The 20,162-nt window shown below is 39.6% G+C and overlaps 1 protein-coding gene across 1 annotated transcript in view; it reads right to left on the bottom strand.

Annotated features, from left to right (window-relative positions):
• Positions 1-20,162, bottom strand: part of Sptlc2 (serine palmitoyltransferase long chain base subunit 2) — a 78,372-nt gene that overhangs the window by 39,794 nt on the left and 18,416 nt on the right. The window contains exons 3-5 of the mRNA XM_055592853.1: positions 10,009-10,163; positions 8,081-8,229; positions 3,041-3,165 (exon numbers count right to left, since the gene is read on the bottom strand). Of these exons, the coding sequence (XP_055448828.1) occupies positions 3,041-3,165; positions 8,081-8,229; positions 10,009-10,163 (429 nt within the window). The remainder of the gene's footprint in view (positions 1-3,040; positions 3,166-8,080; positions 8,230-10,008; positions 10,164-20,162) is intronic.

Below are 20,162 nucleotides of genomic sequence, written 5' to 3'. Positions count from 1 at the left end.
ATATTAGGTGCATATGCTTTAGGCAGAATGTTAAGGGATTTAAAGCGTTATTTTATTATAACGTATGAAAGAGATAATTTTTTTCTTTCTCTCTTGTTTTTTTTGAGACAGGGTTTCTCTGTGTAGCCTTGGCTATCCTGGACTCGCTTTGAAGACCAGGCTGGCCTTGGATAAGAGATACTATTATCATATTCAATTTACAGAAGAAAGTCATTCTTATCCAAGCACAGCACAAGGAAGAGACTCAACACAAAGCTCCTGATTTTAGAATATGTGTTCTATCAGCCTTTAAACTGAACAATCTGTCAACTCAGAGAGATCCAAGATCAGAGTCAAAGAATTAGCATCCATAATAGATTAAATAATAGTCACTACCATTTCAACTACAATTTGGAAGATTAGTCTTTAAGGTCGTATCTTTCACGTTAGTACAAGAAAAATCTAACTCTAAACAAAGATTTGTTAGCGTTCATAAGCATACAGGAAGATGCAAAGTGAGGACATCTGGCCTTCTAGTGTCAAAAACCCTAAGAAAGTCAGGATTTCAGGTCGATATTGCCCAAATGCAGGATAGCAGCATACTGTAATCAACATAAGGAAACATATACTACCTCTTTCAAAGAGCTTGCCCCTGTTGAACGAGCTGCTGAACATGTGGTATCCTAATACACCCTTCTTACCCTTTAAGTTTGTAGGATGTACAAAAAAGTCCCATCTTTTACTCCTGCCACTGATAACTTTGTCTCCTCTCTTTTCATCCTCATGAGTCTAGTTAGATTTGAATACTTTCTTCATTTTTCAAAGATTCAGTTTCCGTTTTACTGCTTTCCCCTGAAATTCAGATTCTGTATGTATTGTTATTGCATATTCCTGTTTACTTAGTAGGGCCTAGTCTGCTTTTTACGTCTAGATTTACTTCATAGGCATAAGAGTTTGGCCCACATGCACATATGCGTACCACAGGCATGTCTGGGACCCGTGGAGTCAGGGGAGTATATCAGGTCCCTATTGTTGGGGTCTCACATGGATGCTGGGAATAAAACCTGGATCCACGGCAGAATTAACCACTGAATCGTCTCTCCAGCGCCCTCTCTATGATTTCTTAGGATGAAAAAGCTTTTTTTTTTCTCCCGAAATACAAATTTAATGTACGCTGAGTATGTGACTCAGGGAGAAGGCATATGCATTCAACCTTAAGTCTCTAAGTACACTTAGTGTTATTTATGTTTAGCTCTGTATTGCTTTAGTTTTAACCTGTAATTTGTTATGTTACATTCCACTGACTACTTTTTGTTTTTGCCCCCAACCCCCCGCCTCCAATTTAACTTCCAGTGATTTCTGATTAAATTACACTGTGGTCAGAAAACACACTTTAAAACTTCCAAATATATTAAAATTTATTTAAACTCTAAATTCAGTATGTCCTGGTAGACACCCTGCTGCTGCTGGGAAGTGTTGGTAAGTGTGTAGGAGGTTAGCAAGCTCTGACTGCTCTCCCAGTATCTGGACCTGTGGTGACTCTGCTCTAAGGGAACAACAGCTGCAGCTCTTTCCTTTGACAAAACTCAAGCTTTGCTTTCTGAACTTTGAACCTGTGATCAAGCCCCTAATACATCTTGATTAATCAAGTCTTTTGCATTATATCATAGCCTTCATCTTCACAATATTCCTTGGTCTGAACTCTGTCTATGTCATCAATGCAGTAGCTTCAAGCTTTTCACTAGTTTGCATGCTACATCTTTTTCTTCCCCTTGAAGGCTAGAGATCAAATCCAGGACCATGTACCATGTACATGCTAAACAAGCACGCTATCAGGGACTTGCATCCCCAGACGTTCTTTTATCTATATTTCCGACAAAGACCTGGCTCCTCAGCTCTAGGTTGATCTCAGATGCCTGGACTCAAGAAGTCTTCTTGCTTTAGGCTCCCAAGTGGAAGGACGGCAGGTAGATGGCACTGTGCTAACTTCATCTTTTTATTTTAGTGTTCATATCTCTACATTTCAAATAGGTTCATTTACTATCAGGAAACTTACTAGTTTTACCTCATCTGAGAAGATCTGCCATCTACTTCAATGTACAAATAGTTACGTTTTTGTAATATCAATACACTTGCTTTAAACCTCTTGCGTTGCTATTTGTTTACTGTTTGTCTCATCTGTTCAGTACAAAATCACAGTTATAACTGAATTAGAGTCACACAAATCTACTACAAAGGGAACTTTGAGGACAAAAAAACTATGTGACATATTCACAGTCATAGGTAAGTCTGACCATATTAATCAACAAACAAGCAAAACTCAAGTCTGAGGTAATTCACTGCTTTTGCCAATGTGTCATTTCTAAACATAAATGCTAAGATAAAAACAAACAAATGAACAAAGAAGAAAATGAGTTCAAGGGTTCTTTTCAAGCTTTAGTAGTTACAATTAGAAAGCATTTGACCTTTCCTTACATTAACTCTCACAAGTTCCATCAGCCTGGAGCAATGGCTCAGAGGGTAAGAGCACTGACTGCTCTTACAGAGGAGCTGGGTTCAATTCCCAGCACCCACACGGTAGCTCACAACTGTATATAACTCCAGTTCCAGGGGATCTGAGACCATCACAGAAACATATATATATATATAGGCAAAAACATCAATGCACAAGTTCCATCACAGGATGAATATGCAGATATGTTCACATACACATGTATGTTATATTTAGATTTAATCTACTTAAATATCTAGGTAAATGCATTTTCATATTTTTCGACTTAGGCAAAACAAACAATTTTTTTCAATTAAACTTCAGAATTTGAGTCTTTTGGGGCTTTTATCTTTATCAGAATCCCTTCAAAATTGTATAGGAAGAGGGAAAGACCATGGGTTCTAAGAGGAAAGCCCCAACTGATAACAGCTTTGCAAGACATACTTGTCTATGATGGAGCATCTTTGTAAACTGTGCTTAGTCTAATGTTAATAATAGCTCTTGACTGGGAATGTTTATCAAAACAGAAGAACGTATGTAAGAGAACTGCTCCAAATGACGCCATCTTACTTTGCCAACAAGAGCGGGAATGTTCATTGAATTTGTTGCAAATCCCATGCCATAGGTCATAGCAGCTTCCACGCCCAAGAACCTTGCTACCAGTTTCTCCAGTTCTTCATGCTTGTCCAGGTTTCCTGTACGAAGAAGTCAAGTAATAAAATCAGTATCATAAAATCCTCAATTTAAAAATTACTACTTTATTAAGAGAAAGCAGGGCTAACAAGACAGATCAGCAGGTAAAGGTACTTGCTGCCAAGCCTGACCCGCCCCCCGAGAGGTCAATCTCTGGAACCAACATGGTAGGTGGAGAGAACCAAGAGTTGTCCTCTGACACCCCCCCCCCCCACACACACACACACACCAGTGATAAAAATATTTTTAAGTCTGGGGTGGTGGCACCTTTAACCCCAGCACTCAGGAGGCAGAGGCAGGTGGGCAGGGGGATTTGAGTTCCAGGCCATCCTGGTGTACAGAGTGTTCCAGGACAGCCAGGGCCACACACAGAAACCCTGTTGTCATGAAAACCCAAATACATACACACACATACACACACACACATACACACACACACACACACACACATTTATAATTTCTGTTGAAAAGCAACACACACACACAATAGAACACTATTAAAATTCCATTTATGGATACTTATAATTCTTAATATAATTAGTGAAAAAATGAGAACTATGCACACAGGGTAATATCAAAAGGTAAACTGTGTTCCACTAAAAAGATATTCTGAGGGGCTGAGGGACAGCTCTGTGGCAGAGCAGATTCATATCATGGGTAAGGCCCAGAGTCAGATTCCAGCACTAAAACAAAACAACGTTGTAACTACTTTACCTAAGAATGTAGCCATGGGGACTGGAAAGATGGGCTCAGCAGTCAAGAATAATGCTTGCTCTTCCAAAGGATTCAAGTTCAATTCCAAGCAGCCACATGGCAGCTCAGAACTGTCTGAAATTTTAGTTCCAGAGTATCTGACATCTTCACAGTCACACATGCACATAATGTACATAAAATAGTGCCCATAAAATAAAAATTAAATTATTCATTAAGAAGAAAAAAGAACATAACCACTTTGGAAAGTCCTCACAAAAAACATCAATAAAATAAGGCCATTAAGACTGGGCTAATAACACCCTGGACAAAGAAACAGACATATACAGAGGAAGCTCAGAAGATGACAGTATCTGACACACATGGAGACGGCCATGGGGCCACAGGCTAGGAAACACTAAGGAAGCCAGCAAGCACCTGGAACTGTCAGAGTGAGTATGGCCCTGCCAACGCCTGGACAGCATGCTTCTATCCACAACTCCCCATTTCTCATTCTTTGTAGCCCTAGAAAGCCAGAGTCGGGAACTCTTGAGAGATAGAAATCCTTACCAAGTAGACAATGATTTATTGAGAAAGAAGTAGACTCACTACATGAACTCCACAGAGGCTCAAAGTGAGAGGCGGCAGCAATCAGGGCAGACAAGGGTTAAGGCTAGGCTACAAACATGATATATAAAACACACAAAGCCACATGGCAGAACACATCTGTAACTCCAGCACTGGCAGGAAGATCACAAGCTCAAGGTTAGCCTGGGTTGCTACAAGACTTTCTAAACATGCCTCACCCCTTAACTCTCACCCCTCTACTCCGCCAAAAAACATAAACTCTCACTGCTGATGGGACTATGCAATAGTGTGGATATTCTAGGAAGTAGCTCAAAATGTTGATCATAAAAATACCATTTGATCCAGCAATACTACAACTAAGTACAAACCCAAGAGAAATATGAAAATGTTATTAAAAATGTATTCTTATAACTAAAAGGATAAATGAACCAAATGTCCATCATAAATAAGTGAAGAAACACAATGTGGTATGTACACACAATGGACTGTTACTTAGTCACAGAGTAGAATGGCATGCTGATGCAATCTCTGAAGTACTAATGCATGCTATACATAATCTTGTGAATAAAAAAATCTTGTAAGTAAAAAAGCCAGAGACGAAAGGCTACAATGTTACATGATTCCATGTAGATGAAATATCAAAGAGAGGCAAATAAAGACAGTAGACCACTGGTTGCCGGTGACTGCTAGTGGGTCAGACAGCTCTACCAGATCTGTGACTATCCTAAAAGACTATGAAGTATACTCTTCAAGTGGGCAAATGATGTCTTATAAATTGTATCTTAATAAAGCTTTTAAGACAAGAAACAAAAAGTAACATACTTTCCCTTTTAAACCCGACTGGAACGACCAAGTAATTCTTGCTTCTCTCCACAAGTAAAAGAACATTGTTCTGAAGTCCTAGCGTTCACATATTGAAGTGTGTGTGCAATGCCAGGCTGTAAATGGTGAGGAAAGGCAAGTTTATGGACAGGTCTGCCCAATTAACTTCTCAATACCAAAAGAACACAAAAGGACAGAAAAGAGAAAGGAAGACAATTACAGAGTTTGTCCATGTTTTTCAAAAGCAGGAGCTTGAGAATCTATCCATGAGGAGCTTATAACAAAATCAAAGGATCCACAGAGCTCTGAGACAGGAATGTTTGTGAGGGAGAGAGATCCACAACAGGGCATAACTGGAATTTCTTTTCTTTACTTTTTTTTTTTGTTTGTTTGTTTTTTCAAGACAGGGTTTCTCTCTGTAGCCTTGTCTGTTCTGGAGCTCGCTCTATAGCCCAGGCTTGCCTTGAACTCACAGAGATCTGCTTGCCTCTGCCTCTGCCTCCCTGGGTGCTGGTATTAAAGGCATTAGCCATGTGAAATTGTGAATTGTTCTTTCAAGGTCTGTAAAGAAGTGTGTGGGTATTTTGATGGGAATTGCACTGAATCTGTAGACTGCTTTTGGTATGACAGCCATTTTCACTAGTGGGTTCCATAACAAGGAGAGCAGGAGTTTTCTCTGACATGAACCCAGTAGCCTGCTCTTTGATCACCTCCCCCTCGGGGGAGCAGCCTTGCCAGGCCACAGAGGAAGACAATGCAGCCAGTCCTGAAGAGACCTGATAGGCTAGGATCTGATGGAAGGGGTGGAGGACCTCCCCTATCAGTGGACTGGGGGGAGGGGCATAGGAGAAGAGGGATGGAGGGCAGAATTGGGAGGAGATAAGGGAGGGGCTACAGCCAGAATACAAAGTGAATAAACTGTAATAAATAATAAATAAATATTTTAAAATGTTTAAAAAAAAGGCATGAGCCACCACCGCCCGGCTTGTAATATCTTGATACACTCAAAAGAAATAAAGGTCTCAAAAACTCAAAGGAGAAAAGTTAAAAAAAAAAAAAAAAAAGAGGAAAGTTTCTCATATGCAGAATCTAAATTTAAACAGATTTATCACGTGAAAGCATAATGGCAGCTACTTAGAGGAAGAAGATGGAAGGAAGAAAGGATGATAGTGGAGGCCACAGATAAGAACAACATACAAGAATGTATGGTATGTACTAAAATGTAAGAATGAAAACCAGTTATTTTCCACGTTAACTAAAAGTACCATTTAAAAAATGGGCTTGCTGGGCTGGAGAGATGGCCCAGTGGTTAGGAGCTCTGTCTGCTCTTCCAGAAGTCCTGAGTTCAATTCCCAGCAACCACATGGTGGCTCACAACCATCTATACCCTCTATTGCCCTCTTCTGGCACGCGCAGGAGTATATGCAGATAGAGCATTCAAAATAAGAAAATAAAATAGAAAAAGTAGGAGAGAGAGAGAAAGAGAGAGAGAGAAAGAGAGACCTAAAGTGACCCCTCTCAACCCCCAAATAAAGAAATAGTAGACTGTAACTGTCAAACAGTCCTGAGAGCAACCATTTCAAAGTAAAGCAGGAGACAAAGAAATAGCTAATAAGAGTACCCAGAGGACTACATTAAAAAAAAAAAAAAAAAAAAACAAAAAAACAAAACATGCTTCTCAGAGCTCCTCCTCTTGACTTTGCCTGGTAAATTTAGAATTTAAGATGTGTAAAGATCCAACTGAGGCTCCTACAGCACTAAACTGGCATGGGATCCTAGAAACAATGTGGCTACAAAGCAAAAGACTAACCAATTTTTTTACTTTACTGAGCTAGTCTTAAACACTGGGACTTTCAGATCAAAAATGTCCATACTCCATACACTTTAAGAAGAAAGCAAAATAAAAAACAAAAGAATAGCTGGGCAGTAGTGGTGCACACCTTTAATCCCTGGCAATTAGGAGGCAGAGGCAGGCAAATCTCTATGAATAAAGCAGGATATAGAAAAGTTCCTAATTCTGTTTTTCACTGTCTCTTTCTTTCACTTTAAATATAGTATATTGAGTGAGGTGCTGTGGCAGATAAAGCTATTGGGAATCCCTTTCTTCTCTTTGCATTGAAGAGGTAGAGAGCCACCCCTTAGCCCTTGAACTCAGGCTGGCTAAAGGACTGGCTTTGACAAATGCAAACGGTGCTGACTCTTAGAAAAGCCTCTTGTCGCTTTAGCCGAAAGGCTGCAGCTTCACAAGATTTGAGCCACTGAGTCACCACTGGCTGCAGCCATGTCAGTGATCCTGGACACAAACCATCCAAATGTACTTGCAACCCAATTCCTAGGCCTTGCCCACCCTAGTGAATTGTTGATTCAACTTTCTCAGTTTAAATATAAAAAAAAAACCACCTTATAACTTTATAACAGTTAGCAGTTCTCTACCGAAAAAAAAGGAAGAAATTTCTTTACATCAGATTGTTAATCCATCGCATTTTACAGACTTGTGAAAATAGTTTGCATTTACTGAGTCCCTTGTCTGTTCCAAGTGTTTTACATGAATTAGCTTAATTACTTAAAACATATGTTAGCTCTGATAGTGGCCATAAATAAGTGGCACTTCTAAGATTTACAAAAGTCAATAAAATCCAACACAGAAACAAACACAAAACTTTGCTATGGACATTATGTACATGTAACACACACTGAAACCATTTCAAAATATAAAAGAAAGCATCCGTTGGACCTGACCTAAGGCAATAGGCCAAGTGTCTATATTTATCACTCTAGTGCTGTACCACTATTACTCACTCCTGAGCTCACACTTACCAATCTCCTGGCGAGTGCTGCACACTCCTGCTCCATACTCCTTGAGAACTTCCGCAGCTGCTTCCTGACATGATCCATTGTTCCTCGCAAATCCAAGATAGTTGTAGGAACCCATGTTTATAACACCTTTAATTATATTCCCTGTGTACCTGTGTTTCAATAGTATAAAACTTAATGATATTCACAAGCATACTCACACTTAAATGTGACATACTCTGATAACACAAAAAGAAGCACCATACACAGAAGTAAAGAGGACACTATCTGTCGAAAAGCAGCACAAACTAACTCAACACTAACAAGAGAAATGAATGGTACAACAAAATCCAATATGCATTGTGAACAGGTATGAAATTGTTAAATAAACATTACCTTTAAAAAACAATGTTAATTTATTGACAGTGGAAAAAAATTAATGTATGATGGCCAATGTTGGCTTAGAATAGTCTTACAAACTAGCTATCATTCAATATTTTCTTCTGGAGGGCAACTTGGTACTTCTTAGTCACTGAAAGGCACGTATGTGCTCACTCAGCAATTCTGCATGTGAACACGTACACATGAGGGTCCTAAGAGCCACTGTCCTTTCACCTTGGACTTCTGTAGGCCCAGGGACCAGTGACATTCCCTATGATGGCAGCTCAGTCAGCGTGGACATCACGGTCCATGAACCAACCATGACTGATGGTTCCCCATCAACTCAAGGTAGAAGTAAGTGTAGAGCTTTAAATGCCCAGGATCTGGGACTTACTATCACAAGATGGCTGGCGCTGGTACACTTATACTGTAGAATACTATTAGCCATGACAAATAATGAACTTGTAGTGAATACACATGTAAACAAAGTGTTATGAGTATGTTAGCAAATAAAAACAAAAAATTATTTATAACATATGATCCCATTTTTATGCATAAAAAAACTGCCTGTAATATAGACATACAACATGCACATCCCCACAAAACACCTGAAAGGACGATTTTGACAAAAGGAACACGACAAAAACAAAGTGAAAGCAATGGGCATCTCTGTAGAGGGAAGGCACAAGGACCAAGGTTAGCTGTCCCTGGGAACTGTCAAGTTATTTGTATTACTTGCCCTCAAAAAAAAAACCTACATAATATTCAGGCAATCTAAATAATAAAGTGTTAAAAATAGAAACTATTTTAAAATCTAGCACATTTATGAAAAATACTATTTTTTTGAAAGGCTCCACTTACTCTTAAATCATTTATCCTAATTAAAATACCTAATAATCAATTTAGAAACACTGGATTTCTCTTTTAGAAAATAGTATGAGGGAGAAGTTTCCTGTCCTGGCACCTGGTGGATCAAAATATTTTTGAACTGTCTCCCCTGAACCTGTATATCTGTGGCTAAGGAGGATGAAGCCAGCTTATGTAACATGAGAGTCTGCCTAAGATAAACAAAACAAGTAAAAAGACAAATAAACAAATAAATAGTATGAGTTTTGTTCTCAACAATATTGGATTTATAAAGAATCAAATGAGAGCCTAGTGTGGTGTGCATGCCTTTAATCCCAGAACTCAGGAGGCAGAGGCAGATGAGTATGTGAGGCCAAGGCCAGCCTCGTCTACAGAGTGAGTTCCAGGACAAGCAGGGCTACACAGAGAAACCCTGTCTTGAAAAATGATTGAATGAATGAAAGAATGAATGCATGACAAATAGAACAGAGAGAGACAGACAGAATTAAATGAAATAGAAAAAGATTTTAAACTTTAGTTTCAGTGAGGGCTATGGATATAGCTCACTGGTACAGTGCTTGCCTAGCATGTGGGAGATTTAAATCTCAGTGCTCCAAAAAATACTCCAATAACAATGAACAGTATTGCCCCTATTGTATCTTCAGCTGCTGCATTTGCTTTGAGTTTCCTTTGTTGCTAAGAATTACTTTGTAAACATGACTCACTTGAACGACCAGTTATAGTCATGAGATTGTCTCTCCATGATATCCACCCTGGCTCCAGGCACACTGCAGATAGGTCGATTCCAGTTGTCTCTGATCCTCATGTAGAGGTTCCTTGTATAGAAGTTTTCAAAATCCTGATACAATGACACAAAGTCCTGCCAACAAATAGTAAAACAGCATAAATTTAACTGATGTACCTGAAGGGATGCCTTACAATTTTTCTTTTCATACCTCAGAATGATGTCAATCAATCATATTTAATTAACTGACCTATCAAAAACAACATCTAAGGAGGCATTAATTCTATATTATTTAATGTCTTTTTGATCAATTAAAAGTCGCTCAGGTCAGATATATGGCCTGCATTTCATGATATCAAATAACTAAAACACACAAATGTAGACCTAACAGATTAAACCTGAAGTTGGACACATATACATAAAATCCAGTCATAAAATTCTTCCATTAATAGTTTCCCTCCTAACATACTGAAAAAAAACTATCCTCCCTCTGCCTCTCCAGTAAGAGTGTAAGGGAAGATGCAAGAAAAACCATTATAATCCAAGTTGCTGAGAAGAAAAACACAAAAAAAATTTCTAAAATTAAGATTTTTAACCTCTGCATATGCTCAAGGATCAAAAAAAAAAAAAATACTTCCTCCAACAAAAAAATAATTAAAAAACAAAACAAAACAAAACAAAAAAAAAACCAACCAAACCTGAAATGTAGCTTAGAATAAGTCTTCCACTTGGATTTTCCTTACTAGACAGGAGTTAAGTACACACTGGGCGCGAGAGATGCCTTGTGGTAAGAGTACTCAGTCTACTTGCAGGAGCCAAGCTCAGTTCCCAGAACCCCCATCAGGCAGCTCACAACCACCTATAAGTCCAACCAACTTCAGGGGATCCAAGCCTCTGCACTGACATGTACATACCTACATATAGGCACACACATAATTCAAAACAATAAAAATATTTACAAACAATAATAATCCTCTGGAAGCAGTGGCAAGTGGATCTCTGAATCTGAGGTCAGCACTTCTATAGATTTCCAGGCCAGCCAGAGCTACCTTAGGAGACCCTATCTCAAAACAAAACATGTATTCTGAAAATGAACTCGCTGGACCACAGATTTAGTGCCCTTTCCTCTAAGACCAACCTAAAATTTAAATCTGTAAAAAGTCAAGTCAAAGTAGACCCAAAATAAATACATAGTACATAGTGTCATATGAACCCTTCCTGAAACACACAAAATCAGTCCACATGAGATCTGCTTCAACTCAAATCTCTAAAAGCAAACCAAACAAAAAGAAAGTTCAAGTGTGCTTGTAACTGGCACATCACTGAGCCTGTAGCCATCAGGCCTGAGCTTGTCAAACTCCATTAAACTGTTATATCTATCTATCTATCTATCTAGAATTCTAAAGTATCTATGTTGACTAGGACTCTGAAGTGCCTAAGAGTGAAGTACCTCCCTATAGATATCATCTATTTAAAAAGAATTTTTTGAATATAAACAACAGACTATCTCTCATAATTCCTTCTAACATTTACCTTTTCCTTAAGGCAAAATAAATCACCTTACATCTAAACATATTATCATGTCTATCATTGTTCTAAGAAAATATCGAGAATGGCTCAACAGTTTAAAGCATCTGCTACTTTTGCAAGTACCCAAAGCAATTCCAAGCAGTTTAAGACTATCTGCAACTGCAAATCTGGGAGATCCAATATACTCTGAACTTGGCGCAGAGACATTTGCAGGCAAGGAACTCAAATATATTTTAAAATATATACTAATAATGTATCTGTCACAGCTGAGGCTAATCCTTTGATGCTCTCCCTTCCATCAAGAATACCAGCTGAATAAAAGAAGGGAGAGAGACACTCAAATTCTAACTAAATATTTTACTTTGGCTACTATTCACCGTGTATTTATTTCCCAAAGGGGACAGAAAAAATAAAAAAAGCAGTCTTCTGCCCTCACACTGACTAGAGTAACAGCACCAACTCATTTTGTTGTTGGAGACAAAGTCTCATGTAGCTCAGACAGTTCTCAAATACATCATGTGGCGAAGGATGACTTTGATCCTGCTGTCTCTGCCTCATGAGTGCTGACATTGAAGCAAGCCCAGTTTATGTGGTGGGGACTGAATTAAGAGCTCTACGTAAGTGAGGCAAGCTCTCTCTCAACTGAGCCACACTCCCAGCTCCTAATCTTTTCTAGTGAAATCACAGAACCGATCATCTTTGTTATTTTTTTAAATTTCATTTTTATTTATTAGCAGTATTTATGCAAGCATGTATGCATTTGTAGATGAGTAGTGTGTGCAACAGACTCTGGAAGTCAGAAGACAGCTTCATGGAGATGGTTCTCTCCAAACACCTTAAATGGGCTCAATGGTCTCAACTCAGGTCTCTAGGTTGCATAACAAGTACTTTCTGCACTGTCTTACCAGCCCCTACAGACACAGTATTTATGAATATTTTCTGCCCTATGAAAACAGTAAATATTAGAAAAAAAAAAAGATTATGCGGGAGATGGTGTTGTGCCTTACATATCTGGAGAATCTTTTCTGACTCTCTTCAGTTATTTTGAAGTTTCATTCAACTGTTTTCTAAACACTGTGCATTGATGTTCAAGCATGAACTTTAAATATTTTAAGGAGCTATTTCCTCACAGGCAAATTTTTATTAGCAACAACAACAAAAAAAATGTTTTGGCTGTATCAACATGTAATAAAAGAAAACAAAAAACAAAGCAACCCTCCTGAGCCTAGTTCAGATGCCAGAAAGGTTACCAAAAGCCAGGACAGAAAAAGGGTTGCTGTCTAGAGCATGGCAGAGTTAAAGCAGTCAGTCCTGAACTGAACATAGACAACTGGTGATGTCTGTTATCCATGATTGAGAGGAGTGAGTTCACATCTCCCAAGAGAGAACTGCATGTTAAGTATCTCCTTACAGAAGCAAGAGAGCACAGCAAATCCCTGAGCTAGGCGACACCAGCATACAGACACAGAAGATATAGTGAAGGATGTCAGGCCCAACAGCAGTGGAAAACAATGGCAGCAGAGGCACTCAGGGCAAATTTAGCTTCGCTTGACCTCTTACCTAAGTTCTAAGGTAGCAGCTTTAGTGGCAGTTAGATCTGGAAGCAGATCCAAGGGCAGCTTAGAAGAAAAATTGCTACTAAGCACCTCAGTCCCAGATAACCACAGTGCCTATTGTCGGAAATGTCTTGTGCCTTTGATATTCTAGGACTAAGGTTAAAAGAGGAGATTTGGGTCAGCAAGATGGCTCACAAGGTGAAAGCACTTGCTGCCAACCTAACTACCTCAGTTCATCAGTCCTCAGAAGTCACATGGAAGGAGAGAACGGACTCCTGCATGTTGTTCTCATGACCTCCACACTTACACTGCACATGCCCTTCCCCAAATAAACAAATCAATGTAATTAAATTCTTTTAAAGATTTATTTATTTATTATGTATACAATGTTCTGCCGGCATGTGTGCCTGCACTCCCGAAGAGGGCACCATATCTCATTATAGATGGTTATGAGCCACCATGTAGTTGCTGGGAATTGAACTCTGAACTTCTGGAAGAGCAGTGTTCTTAACCTCTGAGCCATCTCTCCAGCCCATAATATAGTACATTGTTGAATTTTTTGACAGACTTTCAGGATACGTTAAAGAAGAAAGTGGGTCTTTCTTCAAACAATGAAATACTTTCTACCTCTGTCTCACCATTTCACTACCTCTTCCTTGTCCTAGCCTAGTCACCGTGCAATGACTTTAGTCAGGGCTGACCTACAGTCATGATTCTCAGTCACTGAACAAACATTTACAGAGCAGTTCCTTCCAGGCACTAACTGAGCATGAGGGATAAGAAAGCATAATTTCTCAGCATGGCAACAGGTAGAGAGGCACATGTGTGTTTGCAGGTGTGTGGTGGTGGTGGTGTGTGTGTCTGTTTGCAGGTGCATATGTGTCTGCATTCTAAGCATGCCCTTCCCCAAATAAATAAATGTAATTATATTTTTAAAAATTTAGTATAGGTAACAGCTGGTTAGACAGTATACATACTAGAACGGGATCTCTGTTCAGGGATGGGAAGAATATCTAATTAGTGACACAAGTCCAAGCAGCCTTTAAGCATGCATTCTTCATGGGCATTTTTCCTAAAACCCCCACAAGCACAAACAGAAAAAAATCAGCAATTTCTTGAGATGGTATGCTAGGCTTGAAGTTCTCAGCAGTTAAGAGATTCTTTTCTGTCAGTGGTGGCTCACACCTTTGCAGGATCTCTGTGAGTTCAAGGCCAGCCTGGCCAACAGATTATAAATTCCAGGACAGCCAGAGCTACACAAAGATACCCTGTCTCAAAACAAACAATGAGATTCCTTTACTCAAGAGAAAAACTCAAATCCATGAACTTGCTAAGCAGGGATCACTGTAAACACTACCAAAGCAATCTGAGGTCATCTTATTAACTAGTCAGGAAATATCCTTCGTTAGTCTATTTAAGGTGAGCCTTTGAGAAAACACACTACACTGTTTAAAACCAACAGATGTAACCCAGTCCAGTGTCTATGCAGGCCTTCCTTGTAGTCTCAGTCTATGCAGGCACGCGCACACACACAACACACATGTGCTCATGCACGGGAGCACACCACTACCATTACCACATGCACCTATAAATACACACACACACACACACATACACACACCACCACAACCACTACCACCACCACTGGGTCTCCAGATACTCTTGAGAGCAGGCTATGGAAGTGGTATAATAAGTAGAAATAAAAATTTTAAGGCAGTGAATGCTGGGAACTAGAAAAGACCATCCTGAGTGAGGTATCCCAGAAGCAGAAAGACACACATGGTATATACTCACTTATAAGTGGATATTAGTACTATAAGAAAAACATACTAAAATCTGTACACCTAAAGAAGCTAAGCAAGAAGGAGGACCTGGGTAAGATGTTCAATCCTCATTCAGAAAGGCAAATAGGATGGACATCAGAAGAGGGAGAAAACAGGGAACAGGACAGGAGCCTACCACAGAGGGCCTCTGAAAGACTCTACCTAGCAGGGTATCAAAGCAGATGCTGAAACTCATAGCCAAACTTTGGGCAAAGTGCAGGGAATATTATGAAAGAAGGGGGAGATAGAAAGACCTGGAGGGGACAGGAGAAACAGAATCAAAAAAATCTGGGCCCAGGGGTCTTTTCTGAGACTGATACTCCAACCAAGGATAATGCATGGAGATAACCTAGAACCCCTGCACAGATGTAGCCTGTGGCAGCTCTCCAAGCAGGTTCCCTAGTAAGGGAAACAGGGGTTGTCTCTGACATGAACTCAGTGGCTGGCTCTTTGAGCACCATCTCCTGAGGGGAAAGCCACAGAGAAAGATAATGCAGCCCACTCCTGATGAGACCTGATAGGCTATGGTCAGAGGGAAGGGAAAGAAGACCTCCCCTATCAGTGGACTGGGGGAGAGGCACAGGAAGAGAAGAGGGAGGAAGGGTAGAATTGGAAGGGGACAAGGGAGGGGGCTACTGCTGGGATACAAAATGATAAATTGTAATAAATTAAAAAATTAATTAAAAAAAATAAAAGGCAGAGACACTGTTTTTCTTTTTGCACCAGTGTATGTAACCTTCATGCAAACCCATAGCTGCCCTTCACACTGGCTACACCAGACATTCCACGGCATGATACTTGCGGCACCAGCACTTTCCTAATCTGCGGTAGCTTTTTAGCTGGAAGAAGAGGCCCTGAGCCCCCTCTTCCAGTCCTCTGCAATGTTATAAGTACTTGGTTTCCTCCTCACTCTAATGGCCTACAGTAATGCGGGGGCTAATTTTACTGCAACTTGCAACTATATTAACAACACATTCTCTGTATCACTAGTTGAGAAATATTTAGTAAGTTGTCAGTACTTATAGACTAAAAGAACAAAATTTAAATAATTTGTTATTAGACAATCACCAAGTGACGTGGCTGAATGAAAATCCTAGCAGCATTCCAATCCAGTGCCACTGGTGATAAGCTACATTCATTCATACATATATCCTCAGTGCCAGTTCTAGCACTGATCTTCCTTTATTTTAGAATCCATATTGTGGTTCGGATACCAAGTGCCTCTGAAAGGTTCATAGCAGCTTGAGCACTACCAGGAGCATGTGAACCCTCAGCAGGTAAAAGCTCACAGAAGGATCATGGGGGTATGACCTGGAAGGGGACAGTGAGGTCCTGGCCTCAGTTCTTCCTGTCTTCTAGCTGCCATAAAGTGGTTTGCTTGGCTCCGCCATGAGTTCTCCTTTGAGCCTCAGCTCAGGTTCATAAGCAACAGAGCTGAAATCTCTTCAATCACTGACCTCCACAAAAGCTTTTCCTTTGAAGTTGTTTGGTTCAAGTTTTCTTTTAACCACAGTGAAGGACACACTAGGGTACAAATTTCAATATCAAAGGTCAAAATTTCTTTTAAACACGAGCATTTGAGGCAAATAACACTGCTTTGATGTTGAATAACATGCTCAGGAATATGTCAACATCAAGACAATTTAGAGTTCTATCCTTGACATTTCATAAAATGTGGGGGATACAAAGAAAATGTATAAAGCTACTCCAGCAGTCAATGCATGGTCCTTAAAGAACAAATTTGTTGGAATCATGAAATAGATTTATGTCTGTTTAAATCTTGGATAAGTAAAAAAACAAAACAAAACAACAACAACAACAAAACACAGAATGGAAAAGATAAAAACCGCCAGGTGTTGTGGCACATACCTATAATCCCAGCAGTCAGGGAAGAAGAGGCAGGCAGTTTGCTGTGAGTTCAAGAGACCAGCATGGTCTACAAAGTGAGTCTGGGACAGCCAGAACTAGAGAGAAACAGACTAAACAGAGAAACTAAACAGAAAAAAAAAAAAAAAAAAAAAAAAAACCTAAAAAATTGTACTGCTCTTGCAGAGAACCAGTCACAGAAAAATGGGCCAGTTATCAGCACAGAGAAAGGACTGAAGTGAGTACCTAAGAATGAACTCAGGCCACACTAACACTCAGAGGTCAGCAGATGGGGAGGATCACTGAAGAAAAAAGAGAAAAAGAAAAGAAAAAAGCAAGCAAAAATACCAAACAGAATGCCCTACAAGTCAGGACAGGATGACCAACTGTCAAAATGCAGCTGACAGGTATTACACACAGTAAAAAAAACTAAGAAAGGTCTACCAGATCATGCAACACAAGGTAGTGGTAACCCCAAGAAAAAATTTTTAGGACATAGATGTGGTAGGGTCAAAAATTTGACTAGATTTGGCTGAGAAAAGCGGAAAGCAAGTATTGAAAATAGAATGTCAGGAAAACGATTTACTCTATAAGAAAAAAATTAAACAGATTAGGAGAAAACGGAATCATGAGAAAGCTTTATACTACAGGGGAAGTATCCCAGTGTGGCTCACACCTGCAGCCCCAGAACATGGAGTGGGAACGGGAAGAAGTGAACGAGAGTGGAGGACAGATAAAAATTGACCTATTCAAAGACCTTGTCTTCAAAGAAAGGAGGGTAATTCTGTAGGAAATAGAGGAATACAGCAGAGAAGAATATCTTACTGAAACCAAGCCAGCACCAGGCTAAAGGCAAACCTGGATGCCAATAAGGGGGCAGACGACCAGCCGGTCATTAACCACTTGTTACCTCTAATAAGCCCTACTGGATGGCTGCATTCAAGTGTGGGGGAGGGAAGGGGACTCACCACATTTTCATACTTTAGGACTTTTTTTTTAATAATTTATTTTATTTTATGGGCATCATTGTGAAGGTGTCAAATCCCTTAGAACTGGAGTTACAGACAGTTGTGCACTGTCATGTGGGTGCTGGGAATTGAACCTGAGTCCTTTGGAAGAACAGCCAGTGCTCTTAACCACTAAGCCATCTCTCCAGCCCCCACTTTAGGATTTTTGATAGCAAAGGTGTCATGGCATTTTCAAATGCTCCAGAGACAGGCTTGGTGGTGTGTGTCTGTAACCCTAGCAATTGGGAGGCTAAGTAGGAGGACAGCAAACAAGTTCAAGCCTTTATTGTACAACAAATTCCAAACCAGGCTACATAATGAAACCCTGTTCAAAAAGCTCTATAGAGAAACAAATACAACTACAGAATAGCCTAAAATCTAAAGAAACTTCAGTGTAGATTCTGAAACTACAACTGAGAGGTCTGTAAATTCTATTACCATTTATTTCATTTATTCCTTCATTTTGATTCATTTTGAATATACTATCATTTTGATATCCCAAAGGCACTTAGTCTAAGGCAGTGGTACTCAACCTTCCTAATGCTTTGATCTTTTAATGCAGTTCCTCATGTTGTAGTGATCCTCAACCACAGTTATTTTGTTGCTATTTTTTAACTGTAATTTTGCTACTGGTCTTTTGAATTGCAATATAAATATCTGATATGCAGGATATCTGATATGTGTCCCCCAAAGGTGTCACAACCCTCAGGTTAAGAACCGCTGACCTAAGAGTGTCACACAGATATTAGTTAATTATACTTTTACGTTCAAAGCTAATAGTAAAGCATAGATCCAAATTCTTATAAGCAAAGAAAATCTCAGTTAAAAGGTGGAAGCTTAGAGAACCAAACAGCAAAACTTTGTGGGTGGAGAAGACAGAGAGACAACACTACCCAGATGCTCAGACAAAGTCCCAATAGCTGATGGGAGACAGACAACTGCACACCTAACACTGGCACTACAGCAATGGATAAGGTGCTGTAATTTCTGGGTTTCACTTGTTTAACTTTTGAGATTATAGTTGTATCACTTCCCCCTTCCTTTGCTTTCCTCCAAACCTTTCCATGCTCTTTTTCAAAGTCATGGCCTCTTTATCATGTGTCAAAACATGTCATTCAAATAATACAAAATACAGCAAACTCTTGTAAACTCCTTTATTAGCATGACCATGTTGTTAAGCTGTTGCCCAAAGCAGCACAGTTCATTTCCCTGTGAAGAAGCCTAACAGCCCTTTCTTGTGTTCCCTCCCTCCCTCTTCTTTTCTCTCTCCCTCCCTCCCTCTCCCTCTCTGAGAATGATTTTGAGACAGGGTTTCTCTGTGTAACCTTGGCTGTCCTGGAACTAGCTCTAAAGACCAGATTAGCCTCAAACTCAGAGATCTACCTGCCTCTCCCTGAGAGGGCAGATCTACCTCTGTACTGGGATTAAAACTATACAACCACCACGCCCATCTCTTGCCTTTTTTGAGCTGGAATGAGGAAGACACTTGTGTTGTAGCTATGGATGTAGCTACTCCAGTCAAAAGAGAAAATGGCAACACGATTTCTGAACTGCATGATCCCAGCAGTCACTTTCTCTCACATTCCAGTTTAACTGGTAACTCTGCCTGCCGTTTTCACCAGAGTTCGCCTGAAGGAGAAAATAGGCATCTCCTGTCCTCAGAACAAATAATACTTTTCCTCAAGAAGCAAAATTTTTATAAGAGAATGGAAGAGCCCAAGTGTTTAAGCTGCTGTTTTTAACAGAAAAGAATCCTGAAATAAATTTGATTACTTTAGAACAATCCTTTCATGGCTATAGGGACAAATGTCATCTCCACTGACTCCCCAACTATTTCCTTGAATTCCTCTAAGAATTAGTACCTGACTAATCTCAGAATACACAGTAACTTTCTGTTCTTAATTTCAATATAATCCAAGCACAACTTACTTTTGTTTCTGCAAAGGTAAGCTTTATGTATGTTTCTTCAACAAAATTAGAATCTACTTAAGACTAAAACTTACGCCCTAATTTTTTCTCATAAAAGTATGTATAAGTAGCACCCAATAATTAAACTATAAACTTACCCTCCAGAAATACCAAACAAGATCCAAAGATAACCCAGATACATCATCATTGCACTATCTTGTCAGCCATTACACTCGGAGTATCAGCTGCACAAGAACACAATGGTTCTTGTGCTCAAACACTGCCCAGGCCTCCCCACTGCCTCACTCCTCATTCAAAATATATATCAAAACATTCAAAACTCACTTATCATATTTCACATCCTCTCAAATATTCCAGATGCTATACTAGAAATAAAACTCACAACCACCTTCAATTTGGTCCAACAGGAATTGAACACACAAA

This window comes from Psammomys obesus, unplaced genomic scaffold (assembly GCF_907164565.1).
Source record: "Psammomys obesus unplaced genomic scaffold, mPsaObe1.curated_primary_1811, whole genome shotgun sequence".
Lineage (NCBI taxonomy): Eukaryota > Metazoa > Chordata > Mammalia > Rodentia > Muridae > Psammomys > Psammomys obesus.
The sequence above is the reverse complement of the archived record's forward strand: the minus strand, read 5'-3'. Positions and strand labels throughout refer to the sequence as shown.